The sequence below is a fragment of the Marmota flaviventris genome, chromosome 1 (assembly GCF_047511675.1).
Source record: "Marmota flaviventris isolate mMarFla1 chromosome 1, mMarFla1.hap1, whole genome shotgun sequence".
Lineage (NCBI taxonomy): Eukaryota > Metazoa > Chordata > Mammalia > Rodentia > Sciuridae > Marmota > Marmota flaviventris.
Genome location: NC_092498.1, coordinates 93,361,377 through 93,388,986, shown reverse-complemented (window position 1 = coordinate 93,388,986; position 27,610 = coordinate 93,361,377). Strand labels below are relative to the sequence as shown.

At 31.2% G+C, this 27,610-nt stretch overlaps 1 protein-coding gene across 1 annotated transcript in view; it reads left to right on the top strand.

The window, feature by feature from the left end:
• Positions 1-27,610, top strand: part of Dpy19l2 (dpy-19 like 2) — a 69,516-nt gene that overhangs the window by 23,013 nt on the left and 18,893 nt on the right. The window contains exons 7-16 of the mRNA XM_027939695.2: positions 418-475; positions 2,653-2,744; positions 5,132-5,231; positions 13,797-13,874; positions 15,716-15,802; positions 18,892-18,951; positions 22,109-22,189; positions 24,366-24,467; positions 25,685-25,756; positions 27,040-27,086. Of these exons, the coding sequence (XP_027795496.2) occupies positions 418-475; positions 2,653-2,744; positions 5,132-5,231; positions 13,797-13,874; positions 15,716-15,802; positions 18,892-18,951; positions 22,109-22,189; positions 24,366-24,467; positions 25,685-25,756; positions 27,040-27,086 (777 nt within the window). The remainder of the gene's footprint in view (positions 1-417; positions 476-2,652; positions 2,745-5,131; positions 5,232-13,796; positions 13,875-15,715; positions 15,803-18,891; positions 18,952-22,108; positions 22,190-24,365; positions 24,468-25,684; positions 25,757-27,039; positions 27,087-27,610) is intronic.

The following is a 27,610-nucleotide window of genomic DNA, read 5'->3' as shown; positions in this document are numbered from 1 at the left end:
ATTTGAAATTACTATCAAATGAAGCTATTAGATTCTTGTATCATCTTTCAGTCCCTTAAATCCAATTTCAAAAGACAAAAATTTATCTCCATTTACATTTTTTTGAAGAATACAGACTCTGAAATGCTGACCTGTTTGTTAAAAAATAATCATGTTCAGACCTTATATCATCATTCAGAAAATATTTAAATATAATAAATTTTAAAATTTAGATTGTTATATGTTTGTTTTGTCTCTTTATACATTCAAGGTTAAAACTTTGACTACCTGAGTATTTAATTTTTTTTTTACAAGTAATGGCTTACTGTTATTATGTTTTAAGTATGGATAACCATGATTTAAAATTCTAATATAGTTTTGTGGAAAACTTACAATACATAAATTGTAACTATGCTCTTTTTTTTTTTTATAAAACAGTGGGACTCAGTTAGGAGGTCTAATTACAGTACTGTGCTTCTTTTTCAACCATGGAGAGGTTTGTTTTTAGAAAAAATTAGGGTCTGTATAGGAACAAAGAAATATCATTAAAATAATATGTAATTTCATATTATTTGTAATTTTGCAATATTTTAAAGAACTTTATGTTGTAAGTTGATATTTTAATTGTGTTGATTTAAAGTTTTAAATCATTAGAACTAAATATATGAAATATCTTGCATGGGTTTTAGTAAATATTCACGTATATTCTGTAGAAAAGAGGAAACACTGTACTTGTCAAGTCAGGCACTTCACTTTACTTTGTTTATTTCTGACGAATCTTTGGAGGTAGTTTTTTTCCTCACCATACACATATGGAACTGAATTTTAGAGAGATTAGTTTCTTATCCAAGATTCACTACCTGATGTAGCTGGGTTTCTCATTCTATATCTGTGTAGTTTTAGATCCTCACTTTCCATTCTATTTATAAAATATGTACTTAACTTTTAATTGTCATGAACACTGAACATAAGACCTGCTCTCCTAAAAAATTTTTAAGTATGTGACATTAATAAAATGTTGTACAACAGCAGAGCTATAGGACTAACTCATCTTGCATAACTGAAACCTTATGCCATTGCATATATCCAAGGATGGAAGTGGCCTCAGGCCTGATGACATTCACTTGAGGCATTGCCACCCAACTGTCTCACTTCTTTCTATCATGTCATGGTCCGTTTTCAAACACAAATGCTAAATTTAAGATAGAAATTAGCTTACTAATTCATCCCAGAACAACATAAATTGCCTAAAAAAGAGCTCATAGAAACTTACTTGAAATATCATTGATTCACTTGACAAAATATTGAGTGTATACCATGTAACAAACTCCGTTAGATGCCAAAGATGTGGCAATAAAAAAGAATCTTACTGCTAACTTTTGGAATGGCACAGATTACATGGGAGAAAAGTCTTTTTATCTGTTGTAAGTGGGTTAATAAGTTATATAAGGGAATAATAAAAATTGCACATAAAATGCTTCAAATATATTAACTTAAAGCAAAAAAAAATGCCTTGTAATTCAGGTATCTGTTAACATAAAAAGCCTTTTACTTGAGTGTGACAGACAGCTGGTGGTATGAGTTGACTTTGTGTGTGTGTGTATGTGCATGTGCACACACGTTCATGCGTAGTGATGGGAATGAACCCAGGGCTTTGCATATGCCAGGCAAGTGCTCTGCCTTGCCTGAGCTACATTCTTAGCCCAAGTTGACTTTTTTAACATAATTAATCTTTGAAGATTTACAATTTTGATTTCTTAGAAGAACAACAATAAAAGACTCTTGCAAATTAAAAAGTTTAAATTCTTTCCATAATTTCTTTTTTTTCTTTTTCATTTTTTTTTTTTTAGTTGTGAAGCTGGGGATTGAACCCAGGGGCTTGTGCATGCAAAGCAAGCACTCTGCCAACTGAGCTATATCCCCAGCCCTCAGAATCTTTGATAAAATTTTTTTATAATTCTGACTCATATACCTATACGTCTTAGAAAGTGTTAAAGTATATACGAAAATTTAATGAATAATTTATTATATGCATTAGTTTGAGAAAGACACCCCCAAATTTTCAAAATATGGATAATTACAAAGCTTATGTACATGTATGATTTAAGAAAATAATATAATTCCACATTCTATTAGTGTGTCTGTTAGTTTGATGAATATTAGTGATCAACATGTAAAAGATTTTTTTCAGTTTTTAAAATTTGCAGTAAACTCTTTTAAAGATGTATGTCATAAATTCAGTGGTATCTTGGTATTTACAAATGCCCTAGGTGACATCTGTTTACATATTTTTTGGAGAGGTACACATCTCAAAGCCTGAAACTCCAGGATCAAGCCTGCAGGACTGGCACGTGGACCTGGTCCAGGAGTCTCACAGTCCCTATCCCTACCCTCTTCTTTGGCCTTTGGGTTTCCTTGTGCTTGGTCTGAAGTATCTTTCACTGATTTCTGGAATAGGTAGTTAATCACTCTCTACTTAATGGCTGTGTGGAAGTGAGCTCCCAAACCTGAGAAGCTCTACTAGTGTCATCTCAGCTGTTTTTCTTAGACACAGAAATAGGATCTAGTGAGCCTAGTATTAAAATTTGTTAAGTAAGCCAACCCCTAAGTTTTAAATTAATAATGTTTGTTGTAATGGAACATGACATAAATTGAGCATTTTACTGATTTCAGGCTACCCGTGTAATGTGGACACCACCTCTCCGTGAAAGTTTTTCATATCCATTCCTTGTTCTTCAGATGTATATTTTAACTATGACTCTCAGGTAATTTTCATTTATACAAGAAAATGAAATAAATTCTAACTTATGTTTATAAAAATTTACTCAATATATTGAATTGCAATTACCAAATATAGGTGATTTTTTTAAGTTGTTTTAAAAATAAAGAGCTGGGCGTGGTGGTGCACGCCTGTAATCCCAGCAGCTCAGGAGGCTGAGGCAGGAGGATCACAAATTCAAAGCCAGCTTAAGCAAAAGCAAGGCACTAAGCAACTCAGTGAGACTCTGTCTCTCAATAAAATACAAAAAAAAAATAATAATAATAATAAGGCTGGGGATGTGGTTCAGTGGTCAAGTGCCCCTGAGTTCAATCCCCAGTACTTCCCCCTGCCCAAAATAAAAATAAATGAATGAATGAATGAATAAATAAATAAATAAAATGAGCGTAGAGTTAAGATGATAACCTAAAAATTACTATGTAAAAATTAATCTCAATTTAAGAGTTTAGGCTACAGGTTTTAGATAAATATATTATATCTCCATAGATCAAAATCTATGTGTTTATATATAGTTTGCAAGGACTAAATTTTTGTATTCTGACCCATCTTTTTTCCAATATGTGGTCTTGATGGAGCGTTAATACAGGTGCCATGAAAAATGTGCTCTGTGTACAAATTTGGGAAATACTGTGTTAGATAAAGATTATGTGTTATAATTTCTGAATAGGGGAGAATATATATATATATTCCCCCCTATTTCTTAATGGTGTTTCTAGCAATCAGCCAGTGTCATCTCAGCTGTTTTTCTTAGACACAGTTTTGGCTGGGATTAAGTTTAGAAGCATTTCAGAAATTTAAGAGGTCCGAGAAACAATATAAAATTAGTAGCAGAGTACTATAAATAACTGTCATAGTAATAAGTTTGATAGAATGTTAGTGGTAAGATCTCACTGAATGAAATAATGATCACTCCAAACTCTGAGGGAGCCTTATTTTGCTTCATTTTCGAATCCCTGGCAGTTTCCATCTTATATGAAAATCGTCTGTGTACATATATCTTCTTTCTTTCTTAAAAGTATTAATTTATGAATCATGTTTATGTACACAAATGCCTGCATCTACATATATGTATGTGTGTTAATATATATATTAAAGTATACCCAAGCACAGACTATGCCATACTGTGCTTTAACCACAGAGCACTTAGCATATTCCCATGCAAATATTTAAGGCCTTATATGATTGCTGATTAAATGAAGGCGACAAATGCATCCAGATGTGCTTACAAATCTTGAGAGACAGCAGACTAACCTCTGATGTGTCACATACCTGACAAGTTTATCTTGGTGTTGAATTTGTCTTTGGGAGTCTGCTTCCTATATACAGATTTGTATAGGTTTGGTTGGTACATCACCTCCTCTGAAAGATTATAGTGAAGGAAACCGCCAGTACCTCCGCCAACCCTTACCAGTTAAATTACCAGGAAGATTTATTGAAATTACATTAATCTGGCCAGACAGGGGTTCCTGGATTGAAATGTCCTACTTATATATTTTAAAATTATTCTTGAAGGCATGTGCTATATTCTACACCTTAGTCAAAAATGATTTTGCTTGATAAAATGCAAGATCACCAAGTGCTTAATGAATATTTTGTGATAATATTACTGACATTATATTTTAAATGCTGTTTTTGAAAAGTTATCTACTTTTATATAAGGATTTGTCAAAACCCAGTACAGCTTTTACAAAAGGAACTGTTGCTGTTTTATTATTTACATAAAATATATGTATTTCTTTTATCAGATTCTTAAATATACTCAACTTTTCTGTGATAAAAGGAATTGGTTACCAATGTGTTTTAGTATTGCAGAACAGACAATTTAAACTTCAACCATAAAGATTTAACTACATTCTGGAACTATTTTTAATTTGTTCTTTTAAATTTTTTTTGCCTTAAAATGATTCCATAGTTGTTAACTTATTTCCCCACTAGCACTTATAATTTTCCTCATTATTTTCTGAAACATAAAAATAGTAGTATATAAACATTATGTCTATGCATATAAGAAAAACATTGTGAGGCATGCCAGATTATTGTCATGTCCTATCTCTGACCTTCCCTGGGATATTAAATTCTGAATTTCAGGCATATTTACAGGGAAATAAACTTTTATATTTAAAATATTTTATCTAATTATAAATTTTGAAATATTGTTCCTAAAACTCTTTAATTATAGTTGTTCTACACTGGGCATTTTCAAGGCATTTTTAGTTCTTTTTAGTAAACTGAGTTCCAAAGTTAGCTGTTTTTTCAAAGGTAAGGGGATCATTTAGATTTTATTATTTTGCAAGTAGTCTTTTTCTTTATTTTTAAAAAATGATTGACTATGTTCGTGGTAAGACTTACTGGTATCATTTCTTTCCATTTAAGGACCTCACACAATAATGGAAAACATTTCATTGCACTCTGTGCTTCCAATATTGCTTTTATGCTTCCCTGGCAATTTGCTCAGTTTATACTTTTTACACAGGTAAGATGATTTTAAACTAATTTAAGTTAAATGTAACATTTTTTTTCTGTAGGAATTTTAACATGTGATTATATTTATGCCCTGAAAGACTTTTAAAATATAGAATAATTATGAGTGTATAATAAATGCATAATTTACAATGATTTAATTCCACATTCTATTAGTGTATTGGTTAGTTTGATGAATATTAGTGATGAAAATGTAAAGGATTTATAATTTGTTAACAAATTTTCTTTTTGGTTGCTGAGATAACATCTGTGAATCTATCTACCTGTGTGTTTTTCTTTTGCCTTACAACTCATTTTGGTGCCACATCACAAGATAGCTAAAGTCTTTCCTGCTCTTTATGATCTACTTCTAGTGTAGGGTTTCTACTTCTAGGGTAGCTGAATTCTGACCATTTTGTCTAAAGAGCAGAATTTGAGTAGGAACCATTTCTCAGAGCTTTTATCATGATATCACTTACAGGAATTGAGATATCCTGTTTCCCAAAACATCTAAGTAACTAATGTCAAGAAACTGAAATGGGTAGAGAAAATAAAAGAACAGTTCTGATGAAATTTCATGATACTAGGATTTTTCATTAGGGTTCCTTTCCACCTAACTAACAAACACTGATAATAATAATATCCTGTAAATTGAAAGTGAAAAATTCTGCAAAGAGGCCTCATGCTGCCAATTGTCCACAAAAAGTGCAATTATAACCTCAACTCAATTGACATTGCATGTTTAAAGAATGTTTCAAGTATTTCCACTGCTATACTTCCTTACAGGTTGTTACACAGAAATTACCCTCTGGTTTTCATTTTTTTGCACATGCCAACATAATGGAATATATTTTTAATAAGCAACATTTCATTGTCAGCAAATTCATTAATCCAGTGGGACTGATGAAACTTTTTAAGAAACTGTTTGGGTAGGTTTGAATCCCTTAGTGTTTTCCTATGCACTCAGGATATCTGAGGCTTTTATTTTTTTAACTAATGTGTAGAGTTTTGTTTGTTCATACTAATGAAATAAATCTTTTGTTTTTCTGGAAATATTCTTCTCTATTGTGTCTTAGATTAAGGCTAAAATTAGTTCATGTCTCCAACCCATATTGTCTGAGAAATGAGAGTTATGGATTAAAAGTTTCCTTTTTTCAAAGGAAAATGTTATGAAAGACAATCATAGAAATGTAGAATATTGGGAATGGTAAGACCATAGATGTTATCATTCTAAGACACTGAGAAACTGTGATTTAGTTCTGGCAACTAAGTATTCTATATTATATTTTATTGGGGAATTCCAGGCATGTAGGAGTGATTGTTATGACTAAGGAAAGAGAAAGGAATAGTTGCAGAAAAGAAACTGTAAAATCAGAAATGATAGAAATGTGAATTATTTTCAAAGAAGAGAGTGTTGAGATTTTATACAAAACTGGTTTTCAATTTCATTTTCACTCACTATATAGCTGATTCTTTGGAGTACAAAATTAGGTCACATCTTTTTGAATATTTAAATGTGACTTCATGACCCCATCCTGTTTAAAACAAGAATGTCTACTGCTCTCTTTGAAGTTACTCCTTCTATTGTCAACAATTTATGTAGGCAAGGATCAATAGTAGATGTTCTATCCTTACTCCTGGCCCAGAAATCTGGCTGCTTGAATCTGAAGGATTCATCACTATCAGGGATTCTGTGTACTATGGCAGATGCCACCACACTGCTGTTACAAAGCACTTTCCTCTTCTGCATGAGAACTTTCTAGCATGATGTTACTAGGCACATTGCTTGATGACTGCCTAATTGCACTAAGTTGGGAAGAATCTTATCTGAGCTTTCTTGAGTAAGGAGGCTCTTTTAATGGCATTTCCCATATGGAGGCTCCTGTAGGCCAGGTGGCTCCTACATCTACCTAATGTGTATCTGATTCTTTGCTTCTGAGATGTAACCTGGGGGTAAGGCTGCTGTTTGGACTTCTGTGAGTTCTTTCTCTAAAGAGAAACGTCTGGCAAGTTAAATTTTCTGTCCTAAAGCTTTCCTAGTGATTTGAAGAAGACCTGTTGATGGGCATGGAAAGAAAAAAACTCAAATGTACCTTCTTAAAGACAAAAAGCTTTGGAACAGCCATATATTCTGGGTGCTTCATAATAAAATGGACCAGGATTCCCTGTTTACCCTTGGGAATGGCCCAACTCTTTTCAAGGGGAATGCAGCCATTCTGTCTCATAGCACACTGGAAATGCTAAAATATCTGAGTCAAGTCAAAGGTGGTTCAGCATCACCCACATGCCCTTTGTAGAACTAGCCTTTGCCTAGGACAGGATCTGGGACTTTAGTGTTAAGTGAGCTCATAAGTTCAGAGTCTTCCAGCCCATACTCTTTGTGTGTTTTACAAGTTCTTTGGGGTTCTATCTTGCTAGCTTAACCAAGTTAAGATTACACTAGGTTTTCAGAGATGTTCAAATATTAGTATATCTCAGAAAAAGGTTTCCACTTGGGGAAACTCCTGGTTCCTATACGACATGTTTTCCCAGTTCCTCCCTCTTCATTGAACTTCAAATCTCACACATCAAGAGTCTCAGTAATGATAGTCTTTTTTAAGTGAAGGAAACCTTCTGCTCAAAAAACAGTGTGTACCTGTTTGATCTATAATAACTGAAAGAAGCCACCAAAATATCCCCACCCCTGAGAGGATTTGATGTTCCTTCTGCTGGAAGTAGATGCAGCTTTTCTTATTAAAAATATCAACCTCCCTCTCTACAAGTTTATAATGATTTGAAGATTACATATACTTGTAAAAAAACTAATTAATCTATTACCTAGTTGCTTTCCTACATAGGAATCTACGTGTTACATTTTTCATAATTAGTAAATTTTTTCATCACCAGGTTGATCTTTCTATTGATCTTTCTATTGACACCTACAACTATTTTATCAAATAAACTGTATTCAAACAGCAAGCAAACAGAAAGCAACTTTGTCCCAATGCCCCTTAAAACCTGCTTTCTGGGCTGCTGCTTTTTAGGTAAAATCTCAGGGGATTCTATATGTTTTCCTTTCCTTTAGGCTGAAGAAAAGTATCACTTTATTAAATAAAAAATTTGAAATTCTTAAATGATGTGTCTTCAAACAAACAATATGATATACACTTTCACTTATTTAATTTCTTATTCAGTTTATTTCAATAATGCTTCATAGTTTTTTTTTCTTAGACTTGTCCCCAGGAATTTCTATTTCTCATGCATTTAAGAAATGGTGTATTTTAAACTTAAGTGTATAGTTCTAGTTAGGTTAATCAAGCTAATTTTGTTAATTATTAAAATATTCTAGCATGATTTTTGTATGCTTATTTCAATTAATAGAGGGGGTCTGTGTTAAAATCTTATGGTAGAATTGTCTATATCTCTTTTAGTTCTGTAAAGTGTTCAACATTTTGATACATTATTATTATGTACATAATTATCATATATTACTTTCATTAAAGTGCCTATTTATTGGTAGTGGTGTTTTTGCCTTAAAGCCTATATTTCTGTTATAATAGAGCCATATCACCTTTCTTTTAGTGTTTATATTGATCTTTCACCATTTTTTTATGTTCAGATTTTTCTGCATCTTTACATTTTAGATATAATTAGTTTTTTAAAAATCTTGTTAAATAATACTGTCTTTAATTGTGTTATTCAGTCCATTGATGATGATGTAATTATTGATAATTAATTTTAAATTTATCATCTTTCTAAGGCAGTTTCTTTGTAATTGCCCCATTTGCTATGTGATATTTATACACCTCTTTCCCATCTGGCCAGCTGAATGCTTTTATCGTTCCACATTCCTACAGTGTTTATTCGTTTAGTCATACTATTTTTTACTCTTTTAAAGATAACCTTAGAAATTAAAACATTTATTTTTGAGTTACAGTATAAATTAATACTATCACTTCTTCCCAAATAATACAAGCACCTTAAAACACTTTAAATCAATTTATTTTCCTTCTGGATTAAATGCCATTTGTTTTTTGCTATGTGTGTATGTCCATATATATTTGCATATATATATATATATATATATATATATATATATATATATATATATATATATGCATATATGTATGCTATATGTGTTTACATGTATACACACATATTTAGTTATTTTTAAACCTCATAGCATCTGTATTATTTTATGTAATTAACTTTTATAAGATTAAGTAGATTTTTCACATGTTTATTTCCCTCTTGAATGCTTTCTGTCTCCAAGCTTCCACAGAGGATCTTTTTGCTGTCCAAAGAGCACTCATTAGTATTTTCCTTTAGTGTGAACCTGTTGGTGACAGTTTTTGCATTCTTGTATGAGAATGTTCAATTTGCCTTCTTTCTTAAAGGTAATTATCTCTGGTATAGAACTCAAGGTTGGGAATTTTTAAAATTTATTTTCTCAGTGTTGTGAAAATATCATCCCATTATCTTCTGATTCATTTCTGTTAAGAAGTTAGTTGTAAATCTTGTTTTTGAGGGCATTCTCAGTCTTCCCACCTCATCCCTACTTCATCCCACCCCACACAACCATATATTATATCCTATAATTATAGGGGATATATGATTATATCCTATAATCATATATCCCCTATAATTAGCATCTTGCATTAATATAGTACATTTGTTAGAACTAATAGACTAAAATTTGTATTTTATTACTAAAGGTCACAATTTATATTAAGGTTCTCTTTCTTTATACAATTCTATGAGATTTGACAAATGCGTAATGATATGTATCCACCATTATAGTATTGTTTTAGTCAGATTTTTCACTTCTGTGACTAAAAGACCTGACAACAACAATTTTGGAGGAGGAAAAGTTTATTTGGGGTTCATGGTTTTAGAGGTCTCAGTCCACAGACAGCTAGCTCCATTCCTCAGGGCTCAAGGTGAGGCAGAACATCATGGCAGAAGAGTATAGCAGAGGGAAGTGGCCCACATGTTGATCACAACATGGAGAGAGATACAAAATATATACCCTAAAAGTATGCCACCCAATGACCCACCTCCTCCAGCCACACCTTACCCACCTTCAGTTACCACTCAATTAAACCCATCAGGAAACTCATTCATTGACTGGGTTAAGGCTCTCGTAACCCAATTATTTTACCTCTAAACCCTCTTGTGTTGTCTCATGCATGAGCTTTTGGGGGACACATCACATCCAAACCATAACAAATATATAAAATATTTTCAACATTCTAAAAAAATTCCTTGTGCTTCACTTATTCAACCCTACAACCCTATCTACAACACCTGGCAATGACTTTAACTGTATAATTTTACTTTTTTATAAGTCATATCATTGGAATTATACATTATGTAGTCTTTTCATACTGGCTTATTTTACTTAGCAATATGCGTTTAAGATTCCTCTATGTCTTTTCATGGCTTGATCACTCATTTTTATTGCCGAATAATATTTAAATATATAATTGCACCATAATTGGTTTATCCATTCACCTATTGAAGGACATTATGGTTGCTTCTAGGCTTTGGTGATTATGAATAAAGCTATCATAAACATTTGTATTCAGGTTTTTGAGTGGACATAAGTTTTCAAATGTTGGGTATGTATCCAGGCAGGCAATTACTGGATTGTGGGGTAAGGTTATGTTTAACTTTGTAAGAAATTGCTGATTCTATAAGTTTTGGGATATTAGCCATTCTGTCCTAATCATTTGTTATGGTTTAGGTATAAGGTGCCCCCAAAAAGCTCGTGTGGGGACTTGGGTGTACCTCAGTGGTAGAGCGCTTGCCTAGCATGTGTGAGGCTCCTGGGTTCAATCCCCAGGACCACATAAAAAATAAATAAATAAAAGTATTGTGTCCATCTCCAACTAAAAAAATTTTTTTTAAAGGCTCACAAATGTGTAAGAATTTTCAAAGGTAAAGTGATTAGATTATGAGAAGTGTAACCTACCTTGGATTAATTCACTGATATGGATTAACTTGGTGGTAACTGTAGGGTGTGTCTGGAGGCAGTAGGTCACTGAGGGTTTGCCTTTAGGGTTTGTATTTTGTCCCTGGTGAGCAGAGCTCTGTTTCTGCTTCCTGGTTGCCAGGTCCCAAGCTGTTTTCCTCCTGAATGTCCTTCCTCCATAATGTTCTGCCTCGCCTTGGTCCCAGAGCTATGGAGTTGACTGTCTGAACTGAGACTTCTACAACTAGGAGCTCCAAAATAAACTTTTCTTCCTTTAAATTGTTCTTGTCATATATATTGGTCACAGCAATGCACAAGCTGATTAAAGCAACAGTGATATCTCTTTATTGTTTGAATTTCAATTCTCTAATGGCATACGATGTTGAGTATCTTTATATGTTCTTGTTCTTCTTTATATGTTCTTCTTCACCTTGTTCTCTGGTGAAGTGTTTCTTCAAAAGGTGTTTTGCCCATTTTTAATTGGGTTGTTTGTTTTCTTGCTTAGTTTTGGAAGTTCTTTGTGTATTTTGGAATTCTGCTATTTGAATTGCATATGTGTTTCGCAAAGATTTTCTCTGTCTCTAGCTTATTATTTAATTTTCTTAATAGTGTCTTTTGCAGAGCAGAAGTTTTTAGCTTAATGAAATTCAGTTTACAATTTTTTTCTTTCATGGGATATTGGCTTTGGTGTTATATTTTAAAACTCATCATCAAACCCAAGGTCCACCTAAATTTTCTCCCATATTTTCGGTTTTATAGTTTTGATTCATACCTTCAGGTTTAAAATCCACTTTAGGCTAATTTTTTGATGTAAGGTCCCTATCTAGAATCCTTTTCTTTGCATTTGAATGTACAGTTATTCCAGTACCATTTGCTGAAAAGACTATCTTTTCTCCTCAAAGTTTAGCTACCTGCCTTTGTGTGTGTTTATTTCTAGACTCTGTATTTTGTTCCATCTATCAATTTGATATTCAATCTTGATTTATAGTATAGCTTTATAGTATGTTAATTTCCAGTTGCTCTTACGAGTTTTCTCTTTGCTATTGTTCTTCTGCAGCTTTTAAAATGATATGCCTATGTCCTCAGGATTTTGTGGAGGTTTGTTTTGTATTATTTTGTTTTTATTCTTCCTTGGGAATTTGTGATACTTCACAAATCATTGCTTGATATTGCCTATAAATTTGGGGGAAGCTCCTTGCTATAATTCCTTTAAATATAGCTTCTACCTAATTTTCTCCTCTAAGATGTAAAGTATAACATAACTGATCTTTATTCTTGTGTTCAGATAAATTTCTTGTTCTTTTATCATTTTGTGCTTCCTTCCAAATGTGTTCTTCTGATCCATCTTCTAGTTCACCCAATTTTTTATTTGGCTGTGTTTATCCTGTTTTTAAACTCATTTGTTAATGTCTTGATATTGATTATTTTAATATTGTTTTTAAATTTCATTTGGCTTTCTTTTTTTGTGGTACTGCAGATTGAACCCCCAAGCATGCTCTATCTCTGAGCTACATCCCAGACATTTTTTATTTTTAGACAGGGTTAAGTTGCCCAGTCTGACCTTGAACTTGTGATCTTACTGCCACCTGAGTAGCTGGGATTATGAGTGTATACCATGGTGCTCAGCCAATTTGATTTCCCCCACTTTTTTTTAATGACTTGTGCTCTCTTAGAATATTCGATCCTATTATTTCCTTGAACATGTCAAGCATAATTTAAATTTATGTTTGATGATGCTAGACATGTTTTTGAGTGATTTGCAAGCTAATAATTGTTTTTATATTTCTAAAGTATTGCAGAAAAAAATTTTAAAACAGAAAAGAAGTCTATTCAACAGGGTCCATATGTGTCCCATAAAGCATAACATGTTTACTATTTGGCTTTTTACCTGACAAGTTTACTGATGTCTTATCTAGATCCTTTACAACGTGTTTTTACAGTTTTTGTGATACTGTCTTATCTCCTCTTATGCTTGGCAATTATTTGATATGGCATAGAGCTAAATTAAGGCTAAGTTGATATGAACTTTCTCCAGACAAGATTAAATTTGCTTCTAACAGGTAAAGAAAGGCACTAACAATCCTGAAATATCTTCATGCAATTAGATTGAGATGATGCAAATGTGGGTTTCAGTCTTTCTGAGGGCTGCTTGATTTCTGGTTCACTCTTAGACCAAAGTCTGGGAGTCTACAAAGCATTCCTTCCTTGGTGTACCCTGCTTTCCTATCTGCCTAAAATGCCTGCTCTGCTTACTCGTCTCTCAGCTGCCTCTCAGCTAGAAGCATCTGCCTCTGTTGGAACTGAGAGAAAAGGAATCCAAAATGTCATGCTCATTACTATAGATTTACATCTTTTTCCTGGTTTTATTTTGCTAATTTCTAATTTGCCTTGTTAATAATCTATGGTTTTCATACTTACATACTTTTTTATATTCTTACATATATATGCATATATATATTTATATTTTTTCTTAGCTATTCTACTTCTTAGTTGAAAGTGGTTCAAATTACTTTGCCTGTTGTTATCAGAAATAGCTCTCCCTCTTATATTTACTTTGCCTATCAACATTGAAGTATTTGTTTATTATAATTTTTTCAATTTTGCATTTTATATATTTTTTTTCAGATAGCCTCATTATTTCCCATGTACGTTGTGGGGTACATTGAGCCAAGCAAATTTCGGAAGATCATTTATATGAATATGGTAATATTTTAAAAATTCATAAGTCAAATATTAAAATAAGCTCTCAGAGTTTATAAAACATGAATAATTCTGTTTTAATGGGACACTTCCTTTTGGTAGTATTTAATACATAATGATGTCAATGGCATCTAGAAGGAAAACTGAACTGTCACAAATCTTGTATTATAGTTGATTATACTTTCAACTAAACTGTAGATGTGTTGTGCTTTCTAAAACTTTTATTTTTTAAATTTTTGTTTTATTTATTATTGTCACTACTTTTGCAATTGTCTTTCTCTAATACCTAAGATTTTTGAACTTTGCATAAATATGACACTCTGCAATTGAAATTTTATGTTGTTCAAGTACATGAAAAAATGCTCACCATCTCTAGCAGTCAGAGAAATGCAAATCAAAACCACCCTAAGATACCATCTCACTCCAGTAAGATTGGCAGCCATTATGAAGTCAAACAACAACAAGTGCTGGAGAGGATGTGGGGAAAAGGGTACTCTTGTACATTGCTGGTGGGACTGCAAACTGGTGCGGCCAATCTGGAAAGCAGTATGGAGATTTCTTGGAAAGCTGGGAATGGAACCACCATTTGACCCAGCTATTGCCCTTCTTGGACTATTCCCTGAAGACCTTAAAAGAGCGTACTACAGGGATACTGCTACATCGATGTTCATAGCAGCACAATTCACAATTGCTAGACTGTGGAACCAACCCAGATACCCTTCAATAGATGAATGGATAAAAAAAATGTGGCATTTATACACCATGGAGTACTACGCAGCACTAAAAAATGACAAAAATCATAGAATTTGCAGGGAAATGGATGGCACTAGAGCAGATCATGCTTAGTGAAGCTAGCCAATCCCTAAAAAACAAATACCAAATGTCTTCTTTGATATAATGAGAGCAAATAAGAACAGAGCAGGGAGGAAGAGTAGGAAGAAAAGATTAACATTAAACAGATACATGAGGTGGGATGGAAAGGGAGAGAAAGGGAAATTGCATGGTAATGGAGGGAGACCCTCATTGTTATACAAAATTACATATAAGAGGTTGTGAGGGGAATGGGAAAATAAACAAGGAGAGAAATGATTTACAGTGGATGGGGTAGTGAGAGAAGATGGGAGGGGAGGGAGGGGGGATAGTAGAGGATAGTAAAGGTAGCAGAATACAACAGTTACTAATAGGGCATTATGTAAAAATGTGGATGTGTAACCGATGTGATTCTGCAATCTGTATTTGGGGTAAAATTGGGAGTTCATAACCAACTTGAATCTATTGTATGAAATATGATATGTCAATAGCTTTATAATGTTTTGAACAACCAATAAAAAAATAAATTAAAAAAAAATAAAAATAAAAAGTATATAGATAAAAAAAAAGAAAGAAATTTTATGTTGTTGAACTTTGGTTTTTATCTTAGTTCACAAATGTATTTTCCTTTAAAATAAAACAAGAATAAAGCTTCATAAGTGATGCAAATTATGTAGTAATCAAAATAAGATTAGGAAAACTAATATTTGCTAAAATAATAAACTAATATTTATTCTTTAAATATTTTTATTATGTTATTCTATTATTGAAGCAGTAGAAATAAGAGTTAATTTTTCCTTTATCCAAGTAGCAGATACAGAAAAAATATATTATGCTGTATAGATTTTATGATCTTGAAGTTTAATACTTAGTACCTTATAGTAACTTAAAATTCTATTATAATTAGGCCAAGAACTATTAATTTTCTTTATACAAACAAAATTTGCATTATAAGTGGCTGTTTGCCTCTGAAGTTTGAATTATACTCTTCATGTAATAACTATGAAACATGAGTTTGTTTTTTCATTTTTCAGATTTCACTTTTCCTTTGTTTCATTTTGATGTTTGGAAATCCAATGTACTTATCTTCTTATTATTCTTCATCTTTGTTAATGACATGGGTAAGTGTTGTTAAGTTTATGAGTTTTCTTTTTTTCATCCATCAAATAGCAGGCTTTTCTGTCTAATGTAAGCATAGGAGAATGAATATGGCCCTTTCTCATTATCTTTTAACTTGAGAAAGTTTTCCCCAAGTAAAAACTTTTTCTGTATCTCATCCTTGAAATACAGTATAGTACAGTTTCCCTGTTTAAAGCAGTATACAAATAAATTAAAAAGTATTATGTAATAAGACTGACTTTTTTCCATGGAAAATTTAAATTTATTCATTTTTAGAATTAAATTGTCAAATTCCAAAAATAAATAAAGCAAATTTTATCTTAAATGCATATACATTAATTTTAGATATGATATTTTGAAGCATGAACTTTTAAAATTATATATTTGCTATTAAGAAAAGAATTGTAATAGAGTTTATTCTCTTCTGAATGCTATACAATTTTCCAAGTACCCCATTCTCAAATACTCTGAGAATACTACATTATGTTTGCTATTGTGTTTATCTGCTTCTCCTACTGACCTGTATGTGGGGCTTATCATGAAGGCTTTATTCATGTTTATTTATATTTGTACTTTCAGAAATAGATTAATGCTTAAAACATCACAGGTTCTCTAAAACTATTTGCTATATAAATGAATGAATAATAAAAAGTTATTTTCTATGTTGACGTTTTCTTAAAAAATATTAGATCATACAAAACACAATATTATAAATTTATAAATAACAATACAGCCTGTAGAGAATAAACGTTCCCTTATCATTTAGCTACATATTTGAAGCCACTTGGCTTAGTATCGCTATCATTAAGAAATTTAATTTGAAAGGACATTTTGAGTAGATAAGTACTCTAATCAGTTTGAGATATTTGTTGTTATTTTGCAATCATAATTCCTTTTTCACAAGCACAGATTTTTTATTACTTAAAATACAAATTGAGTTAGACTTTTTCATACACTTTTTAATATCATAGAAGATTTCTTGGTTCTTTGGAGTCAAATAAGCTTTTGAAATAAACAGAATAATAGAGTTTTAAATTTTGTTGTGAATATTTTCTTTTCTTTTTTTTATTAGTTGTTCAAGACAATACAATGATCTTGACATATCATACATTTGATTCAAATAGGGTATGAATTCTCAGTTTTCTACGTGTACAGATTGCAGGATCACATTAGTTATATATCCATGTGTTGTTGTGAATATTGATGAAATGAAAAAAAATCTGCCATTAATTAAAAATAAGAGATATAAACAGTTATTTTAGAATGGAGTAACTTCAGAAAGAGTATCAAAGTTCTTAGTCACGTATTAAAATAAATTTCATGATTCAACTTGTGTAATTTCCACAAAGAATAAATAAAAGTTATAATTTTTCTAATATTTCACATATATAAATTGTATTTGTTAATATATTAGCTTTGTATAACAAGGAGGTAGTCATATATTCTATTATATTCCTCTATCATTGAAATGGATGAAGTATTATTTGGGTTGAAGTATTTTAGACCTAGAAAGATTTCTGAATGAAATATGTTAATTATTTTTTATTATAAGGATGAATAATCTGAGAAATAACTAACTGGAGGTTACATAGCACAATAGGGTAGAGTGATGATTGAAGTATAGATTTTGTAAAAAAAAAAAAAAATATTCTTTTTAATCAGCCTCGTTGCCACTTTCTGTTCCAAGACTGGATATACACAAATCCTTTCTGTATTCTAAAAAACTTTTGAGGTGCTGAATGATCTCATATTTTAGGTCAGATGTAAAATATTTTTACAGATTTTAAATTATTGCAATGTGAATATTAAAAACTATCTCATTGGGTAAAGTATTTGAAATTAACCTTCAATAATATAGCAAATATCTCCACTTCTGTTTCCTTTTCTCCATGTTTTCTCATGTATGTATGCATATAGGGTTTTTTTTGTGTTAACTAACACAATTTATTTATGAGTAAAACAAAATAAGTGAGGTAAAAATTTGGAGAGAGACTGATTTTATTTCCTTGAGCAATGACAACATAATTAGGATAAGTATATCGTCTCCTCACCTAACTTAACTCTCACAGAATGATATTTATGTGGATATGTTTGGAATGATGGTTCCATGGTCAGTTGTAATTCTTTTAGGCACACTTTTGATATACATAAGCCAGAATCTGGAATAGTCTCTGCTACTTTCCATTTACACACTGATCAAATATGATACCATCCACAGTATTGCACTTTATATAGCACTTCGCTGTGTGCAGATGATTATGAGACTGTTTATAGATTTTAACGTTTCTGCTTCCTACACCTTTTTTTCTCTTGGTAATCAATCTTTTCACTTTCTCCTTCCCCACAAAATGTATTCTTGTTGTTTTCAACATTGTCTCATACTTTTTTAGCATTACAAAGTGGTGGTGTCCATACATCAGCTACCTTTTCAGGTATTTAAACCTTACAGAAAAAGTCCATCATAACTATTTGAGAAATCAACTTAAGAGGCAAATTTTAGCACACAAAGCACTTAGCTATGTCATGTCCAAAATTTGAAAAGTCAACAATTAATTAGGAAAATGGCTGGTAATAGTTGAGATGGAGCAGGAAGAAAAGATTAACATTAAACAGATACATGAGGTGGGATGGAAAGGGAGAGAAAAGGGAAATTGCATGGTAATGGAGGGAGTCCCTCATTGTTATACAAAATTACATATAAGAGGTTGTGAGGGGAATAGGAAAATAAACAAGGAGAGAAATGAATTACAGTGGATGGGGTAGAGAGAGAAGATGGGAGGGGAGGGAGGGGGGATAGTAGAGGATAGGAAAGGTAGCAGAATACAACAGTTACTAATAGGGCATTATGTAAAAATGTGGATGTGTAACCGATGTGATTCTGCAATCTGTATTTGGGGTAAAATTGGGAGTTCATAACCAACTTGAATCTAATGTATGAAATATGATATGTCAATAGCTTTATAATGTTTTGAACAACCAATAAAAAAAATAGTTGAGATGGAAAAGTCTGGCTTTGTAGTTTTTGAAAGGTTCCTTTCATATAAAATATAATTGTTAATTTTATTTTCATTTTCTGTTATGTGTATTTTAGGCAATAATTTTAAAGAAAAATCAAATTCAAAAATTGGGAGTTTCTGAACTCAACTTTTGGGTAAGTTTCAGGTTTTTTTTTTAAACACAGTTTCTTTAATCTCAATAGCTACTTTCAAAGGTAGAAAATCATCTTCAGATGTCATTTATTCTTTTTCTCTGGGTCTTCAATGTGCTCCTATTTTTAAAAAACCTTCAATATTGAAGAGTTATATGTTTACCTATTATATATTGAAAAAGTGAAACTAGAAAAGTTATATTAAGATGAGGTAATAGATTTTTCCACAGAATTCAAAAGCAGGAAATGGAAAGCCTGTTTGTGCTTTCTGGAGGCATTTTTTTTATCCCTTTTAGTGAAAAAGTAGAAAGATTTGATCACTAAGTTGTTGGATGACATGAGACTTCTAATATATGATATTTTTCACTTCAGAAAAATTAGGCAATTTGATAACTCAAAAGAAAATCAAAAATTTAATCACAAACTATTGAAAAATAACAAGTAAAACAATGCCCTTAGTCATTTAAGGAATTCTGCCAAGCAATACTTAAAGGAAATTTTTTTTTTACTTAAATTACATTTCGACTGCATTTTCAGCAATAGACTTGGAACAATAAGAATTAACTAAGCTATAAACTCAAGAATATCAAAGAAACAAAAGTCTGAGTATAGAAAAGTTGGCAACAAACAGAAAACATAGCTTTGAAAATATGCTTTACATATCAGAAAGAAAAAATATATAGTGTTTGATTAAAGCTAACAAAATATGACAATATTTACATGGTGAAACTTATGTTTAAATTTTTAAGACATAAAGAATATCCCACTAAATAGAAAAATAAACCATGTTTATGCATAGACAAACTCCTTATAATCTCACTTCTTCCCAGGTAATGTTTAGATTCCAAGGAATTTCAATAAGATTGACTTGCTGGTCACTTTTCAATGAATGATGCTGGAATAATTTGTTATTTATATAGGGAAAATTCACATTATGTACAAATACCATTGTGCCATTATAGATGGTTTCAAGCTGGATCTTTTATCCCTTTGACCTGCCTCCACAAGTCTTTGGATGCTTGCATACATTCTGACTCAACAAGATGCACCAGGCTCATCTTGTATTTTTCTTGCCCCATCCCTAGAATCAATCCTGGTTCCTTTTAGTGGAGAAAGGTATTTAGAACTCAAGACCTGAGTGGTAGGTATTCTCATTAATACCAGACCTTTTTATTTTTTGAGACGGGTCTTGCTTATTTGCTGAGGCTGACCTTGAACATGGGATCCTCCTTCCTCAGCTGGGATTACAGTCTTTCACAACTGTGCCTGGCTGTATGTTTCTTTTATTCAGTTTGATGCTAGCCAAAATCACTTGCCAGGAGGTTCAGAGGAATTTTTTAAAAATAGTTTTATTAGAATATGTCTTGAGTTAGTTTACATACAGGTTCAGTTTTCCTAGTGCCCATTACATTCAAATGTACATTCAGGTTGTCTTATTTGTGGAAAATTTTCTTGGATTATAATTTAAAATACCAGCTCTGTGTGATTCATTGTTTTTCCAGTTTTCCAGTTCAACAGCTTTCTCTGATCTTTTTAACTCTTTTCTGATCTCATTTTCATTCTTTGTGGTTGTTTTATAGCCTAAAAATGTTCTTATTATTTTTTTGTTTGAATCTTTTAGTCATTTTTAAAAATAATAGTCTTGATTTTCTGGTATTCTCCTTTTCTTCCATTCCTCTTCTGTGTTTAATAAATTTTGTTTTTTCTCATTTCTATTTTTTAGTTTTTAAATTTATTATTTAAGCTGATTTTTAAATATTTATACCTTTGGAATACTTACCTGATTGTCTTAAGATATTTAATTCAGGTCTTATTTCTGCATAGTGTTTTGTTTTGTTTCTGCATTGTAAGCTTAGTGTTGTTTGGTGGTATGGATTTCATCAGCTAAAATATTTGACTCAAATTTTTTCTTATCTTTTTTATAGAAATTTTTTTACAGACATATAGGCATCTTTTATCTAATTATTTTATAGACAGGATTGGTGTTTTCTAGTTCAAGTACAACTACTTCTATCAATATAGAAAATTTTTTCAGTAAATATAACTTTTTTCTTCCCCTTTTCTCTGTTTCTTCTTCTCTCTCCTCTCTTATCTCCTTGCCCCCCCCCCCCCCCCCCCCCGGCTTTGTCCCTCTCCCTCTCCCCCTCATGATGGCAATCATGGCTGATTATCTTTTTATTTTTGGTTGATTGTTCTGCTGAATATTAAATTTTCCCTTCCTACTTCTATTTCCTTCACCATATTTTTCCAAAGGGATTTTCTCCCTGTTTATCCTCCTTTCTATCCCAAAGGAATGCTTTTCTGAGACCTAAACCATTTACCCCACTCAGTACCTGGCCTCAGTCTTCAAGGGCTTTTCTCTTTCCCAGGGTACTTGAGTTCAGTTCTGCCCCCTCACTTCCCTCTTTTCTTTTCTCTGTACTTTGAGGGTCCTCCCTCATTCTCTGCAAAGGCTTAGGTCAGGAATATGAGGTACAACTCTGCTGTATTTGTTGTTTACTTTTCCATTTATGGGTAGTTTGAAGTTCATACTGTTGTTTCCTGCATTTGCCATTGTGTTATTCTACTTGTTGGCTGGTATGTGGAGAGATTTGGATTTAGGCTGTTATAATTCCTCTCACTACCCTGAGTCTATTTTCAATCAATGCTGGACAAAAACTTAAACAACTGTAATAATAAAATCCAGGAGCCTCCTTGTCTGTTTTAGTACACAGTTCTCTTCTGAAAATGAAAACTTCAGTGTTCAAATTTCAAATTTTAGACTTTTTTTTTCTTGAAGAGAGACTTATGTATTTCTAGAGTGAGAAAAGAGCTTAGTGTTTTGAAAAATGCATTTCAGCTGAGTAATAATATTTGGAAATAAATACATAACCACTGTCTTTTCTTAACAAAATTTGAAAGAAATACCTTTTTATAGTTTCCTTTACATTTAGGATATATAGTGCTCTATTATTGTTGTGTATTTTGCAGCAATGTCATCAATTTCAATTCTTTGCTGTTAAAATTTTCTAAAGGGGCATCTTTTTTTATAGCTCACAATATATGTATTTTACTAATGTTCCTCACATGATTAAATCATTCTATGTCACATATAGGTATGATTGAACATTTTAATGAGTAATATGATATTTTTAATCTTGGGCTTCTGTTTATTTCCTAGCTAATTCAAGGTGGTATTTGGTGGTTTGGAACTGTCGTTTTGAAATTTCTGACCTCTAAAATCTTAGGTGTTTCAGACCATGTAAGTACTTTCTAATTAAAGCATTAAGTTTCTAAAAGCATGTAGCTGCATTAAAACCTTAAAAAAATCTATTCTTTTCTCTTCATTTTACAGAGAATCCCATTTCTTTAAGGTTCCCAGACTATTTATTTGCAGATTTATTAATAAAGTCCTGCAGATCAATGGTCTTTGCAAGAGCTAGGAAAAAAGTGTATCAGTGAATGCTAACTCAGTCTTCTAGGAAAGAAAAAATTACTAATAATTTGTATAGTTATTTATAATATTTTAGGTAAAATACATATAGTTATTTAAATGTTTTTTCGTGTTTATAGATTTTTAACATTGCTTGGCTTCAAAATACAGAACTAAATATCTCAATGTGGTTTTATTTATGGATAATTAAGGACTAAATTAAGATATGATTTGATATTTTTAATCTTTAATGGTTATATAAAGAGAGAATGCTAAAAGTTCTCAGTCTTTCAACTTTTAAAAAATATATGTGGAGGGCCTGGGATTGTATGTAGCTCAGTGGTAGAGCACTTTCCTAGCATGTATGAGGCACTGGGTTCTATCCTCAGCATCACGTAAGAATAAATGATATAAAGGTATTGTGTCCATCTACAACTAAAAAATAAAAATAAAAAGGAATAAGCTTTTTAAAAATATATGTGGAGTCTTATCTCTTGTGTGCTGTTTATGTGTTTTTCAAAGCTAATATCTTAAGCGATGGCCCTTTTCTAGGCCTAAGTCCCTACTTAACTAGTTAGTTTATGGAATAGAAAACAATGCATAAAGTTACATTTGATTTATAGCACTTTCTGTGAAGAAATAATCATACATGATCATATCATACCTTAATGTATGAAATTCACCTTACTTAGTACTTTCCAATACTAATATCCTCTCTAATATTGAAATTATGCTAACTGGAGCAAGTGATTATGATACTTCCTCTCTAAAAAGCCAACTACTGTTTCTATCCAATAAAACATGCATACATTTTGATGTTAAATAAAATTTCTAAGTGTAAACATTCATTTACTATTTATTGCTGACTTTGAATGGTGATTTATTAGTTTTATTTGTTGTGTTATTGGCTGATATATCTGACATACTCCCTTGTACCCTTCCTTTTTATTGTTATTAGCTTTTTTAATAGATTATTTTATGATAAAGTTTATTTAGGCCTTCTAAGTTATTTATTTGTCAATTGAGAATGGTCTCTGATTTTTGTTTCTTTTTGTCACCCAACTCTTTACAAGAAACACAGGTATCCTCCCTTAGTAGTCTTCAATGAGGACTTGAAAAACTTGAAATTCTAGTGGTTTGATTAACTTCTTTTTAGCCACCAGGATAAACTCAGAATTGGAAAAAGAAAGAGCAATTCTAAATTTGTTTTGGTACTGGTAGATAGGAGGAACAGTGAATGAACATGAAACACTCATAATTATCAACTTGGTATAAACAATTTCTGTCCCTATCAAATAATTTGAATTAGGGTTTTAGTGCCAAATATTTTTCTTTTTCTGGTCTTCTAAGAATTCAGTGCAAAAATAATTGTCTCACCAACTGTAGACAGTAAATCATTAGTGGATAATAGGAGCTCCACAGTGGGATTGTGTGTGGCATATAATTTTAATGCCTTAAGAGCAAGTAACTAAATCTAGATATATAATTGTTCTGATTCTTATGAGGAATAGCTTTCATATTTAATGACTCAACTGTATGTTTAAAAAAATGTGAAGAAATACCAAACATAATCAGCATCTGAGGCTTTGTGAAAGTTACAGTGCACAGAAAGTTTGTTTATGATTTATAGTGTGTGGTGAAAGGTGAAATGAAATCTTTGGGGTGAAATTAACCTTTTAAATAATAAATTATCTGATTATAAAATCTCATGATTTTGAACTGCATAGTCGTTTCTTCCCAACAAGGGCTGATTTTAGCTTTATCATGTTCTCTGCTTATTTTTATCTGACCTCTTTCTCATTTTTTTTCACTTGATATTTCTCTTTATTTTCAGTTTATCTTGATAAGTCAGCATATAATACATTTGATTTACTGCATTTTAGATACATCTGTGTATCTTGGATTTATCTGCTCTGTAGACTTCATGACTCTTACATCAAATTAATTATTACTGACTATAATTATTTGTGTAATTTTAATTCATTTTACTTTATTTTTTTTCCAGATTCGCCTGAGTGACCTTATAGCAGCCAGAATCTTAGGGTATACAGATTTCGACACCTTAGTATATACCTGTGCTCCTGAATTTGACTTTATGGAAAAAGCGGTATGAACATTTCTTTATTTTTTACTCTTTAGTTTTTCCTTTAATCCGAAATTCCAAATTTTTACACAAAAAATGCCCAACTTACTTACTATATCATTTTAACTATAACTTTGTTAACCATATGACCTGTAAAATCAATAACTAATAGTCCCTATCTTAAGTTAAAAATACTGCAAATATTATGAAACTTTTTAACATGTTATTGTCAAAAAGGTATATTATTAATAAGTTAATAAATGTATAAAATTTATTATAAGTTTTAGAAATTCAAGTATTATCTTTTAAAAGTGCTCAAGTTATATAAAGTTCATGGTATTATCCTTTAAAAAAGCTCAAATTGTTAAGCTTTAAATATTTGCTTTCTCATAGAATCATGAAAAATCAGAGCAGGAAAGGATCTTAGTAACTGTGTAACATAATTCTTTCTTTTGCAGATGCAGAAAGAAAAGCTTGTGAGTTCTAATTGCATCCTAGAACTCCCAATTTATTGTTCTTTCCTCTCTCTGAGGCTTAATTTTTTTCTTCAAAGACAATTAAGAAATTGTCACTGGATCAGTCCTTGTCTACTAATTAGTGGTCAATGTTATAATGAAATTTTACATTATTTTCTTTTCCATCCAACCAGTCATATATTCATTGAAAAATGGTTATTGACCACTAAGTATATGTGAGGAAGTTTGCTGTGGGAATACAGAGGAAAATGATCTTGCTCTTGCTTTCAAGAAATATATAATTTAGTTACACAGCAAATCACTCCATATCACAAGAACAGGTCATGAGAATATCTACCTGATGTGCTGTTTCTGCTTTCATTCATATTATTAGTAATTACTTTGGCTAGTTTTCCTCCTTGTTAGCTCCAGTTTCACTAATGAAAGTAACAGAACTTTGCAGTATAGGAAATGACAACATGTGGCCTAGGCATCAGTAGACTCACATGTTAATACTTAATATTATTAAATAAGGAAAAAAATCAAAAGAAAAGACAATATTATAGAACTAACTTAGGTTTAAGAGTTTTTAATTAATTTTTTGAACACTTAGTATTAACTATTTTTATATTGGAATGTGACCGCTGATAAATATATATATTATGCTAATTACAATGATATTTTACCTTTAAGAAATATCCTTATTGCATTCAGTTTGACATAGATTTTTACTAACAATGTAAAATTGAATAAATAACTATTTTTGAATAATTTGCTATATTTCAGACTCCACTGAGATACACAAAGACATTATTGCTTCCAGTTGTTTTGGTGATTACTTATTTTATCTTTAAAAAGGTATTTTAAAAAATTTTATTACTTGTTTTTGGGTTCAAGATAAAGATTATTATAGATTAATGCTAATTTCTCAGAATTTCTTCCTATTTTTAGAATTATGTTTTCTCTTTCTAATAATTTTTATTCAGGTCTTACTTTATATAGTATTATACTTTTGTTGTAGAAATACACATTATTAAAGAAATTTTATTCCTTCAAAAGATTTTATCAATCTCTTACTATATATGAAGACCTACATTAACATTGTAGGTATGTTGGACAAATAAAACACACCCACTTCTGTCTTGAATAGTCCTGCGGAGTGAAAAGTGGCAAAAATTAAACAAATAATCATATTAAAAGTTAAAGAATTATTAATTGTAACATGTGCTATGAAATCAAAGTAAAGTGCAGCTTTAGTGTCTTCCAAATATAAAGCACATTCAAAGAAATCTTGAGACACACAGGGAAAATTTGTATAGTCATTTAAAAATCTCTTTCTACATGTTCACTGTCTTCACGGCAGAGGAAAATAATATCATAATAAAGAAATCTTTAAAATACCTCTGGCAGATGTTTTTGGTCTGGGAGTGGTTTATTTAAGAGCCTATTTAATGACAGTAAATTTCTAGGGTTATGTATCTATTTAGCAATTTTGAACCATGTTTATTTACCAATTGTCTTGCTACAAGTCATGTATTTATTTTAGATTTTAAAGCAATAACATGATTTCTCTACCACAATACTATTTATGGTCCTGTTGAAAGTCAAATTGCACACCTTCTGTAAGGAATTTCCACATCCACATTTCTCATTCCTCTGTTTCACATAGACTATAAAGTTGGTGGGAAAGAAAAATAGGAATATAGATATGTAGAGAAAGTGATTATTTGATTGATTCCTAATTTGCTAGGGAGGCCAAGATAAAATAGTCTCGAAAATACATGGAAGAAGCTGACTCCTTTGTAGATAACAATACACTCCTACTCTACTCCCTGGCACAATAAAAATGTAAACTTACAATATTAGAAACTAGTTATCCACATTATAAAAGTTAGAATTTTGGAGCTGAAGTGGAACTTAAGATTTATTCTAAAACATTTTTTTTTCTAATAAAATCAGAAGTTATAATTTTAAAAAGTTATTTGCCTAGGGCAGAGCTGGGACTAAACTATTCCTGAGCACTTACTTTAATGTTCAAAAACACTTCTTTCTAGTTTAGGATGTTTATATTAATTAATCAGAGCACTTGAAATGTTACAATGTTCCTTAGAATAATCTCATTGATTTGATTCTATTCACAGACTTATCGTGATATTTTATGTGTCTTATCTACAAACACTTATCTAAGGTAAATGTTTTTAAAACATATCAGGTTAAATATGAAATATATTACTGAAATATTAATTTTTCAGATGAATGTACATTAAACATTATGGTTAAGAGATATAGGAACTATGGCTGGGGTTGTAGCTCAGTGGTAGAGCGCTTGCCTAGAGTGTATAAGGCTAAGGCACTGGATTTGATTCTCAGCACCACATATAAATAAATGAATAAAATAAAGGTCCATTAACATCTAAAAACATATATATGTAAAAGAAAGGAGAGAGATAGGAACCAAATTTAGATGTTTATTTTTTTAAAAAACAAGACTGTTCTTATGGATTTCTTTTATGAATTCAAATTTGTTTTGGAGATATTTATACTTGTGAAATAGTTCAAAGTTTAAATTGATTAAAATTTAATATGTCACTAGAATTTAAAGTAATAAACCTGAATTAAATTCAAAATTTAATTTGGTCAGGCTTATTTCTTTTTAACTTTTAAAGAAAGTACAGTTGTTTTTCTGAATATTAATGAAATGTTTTTATAAAC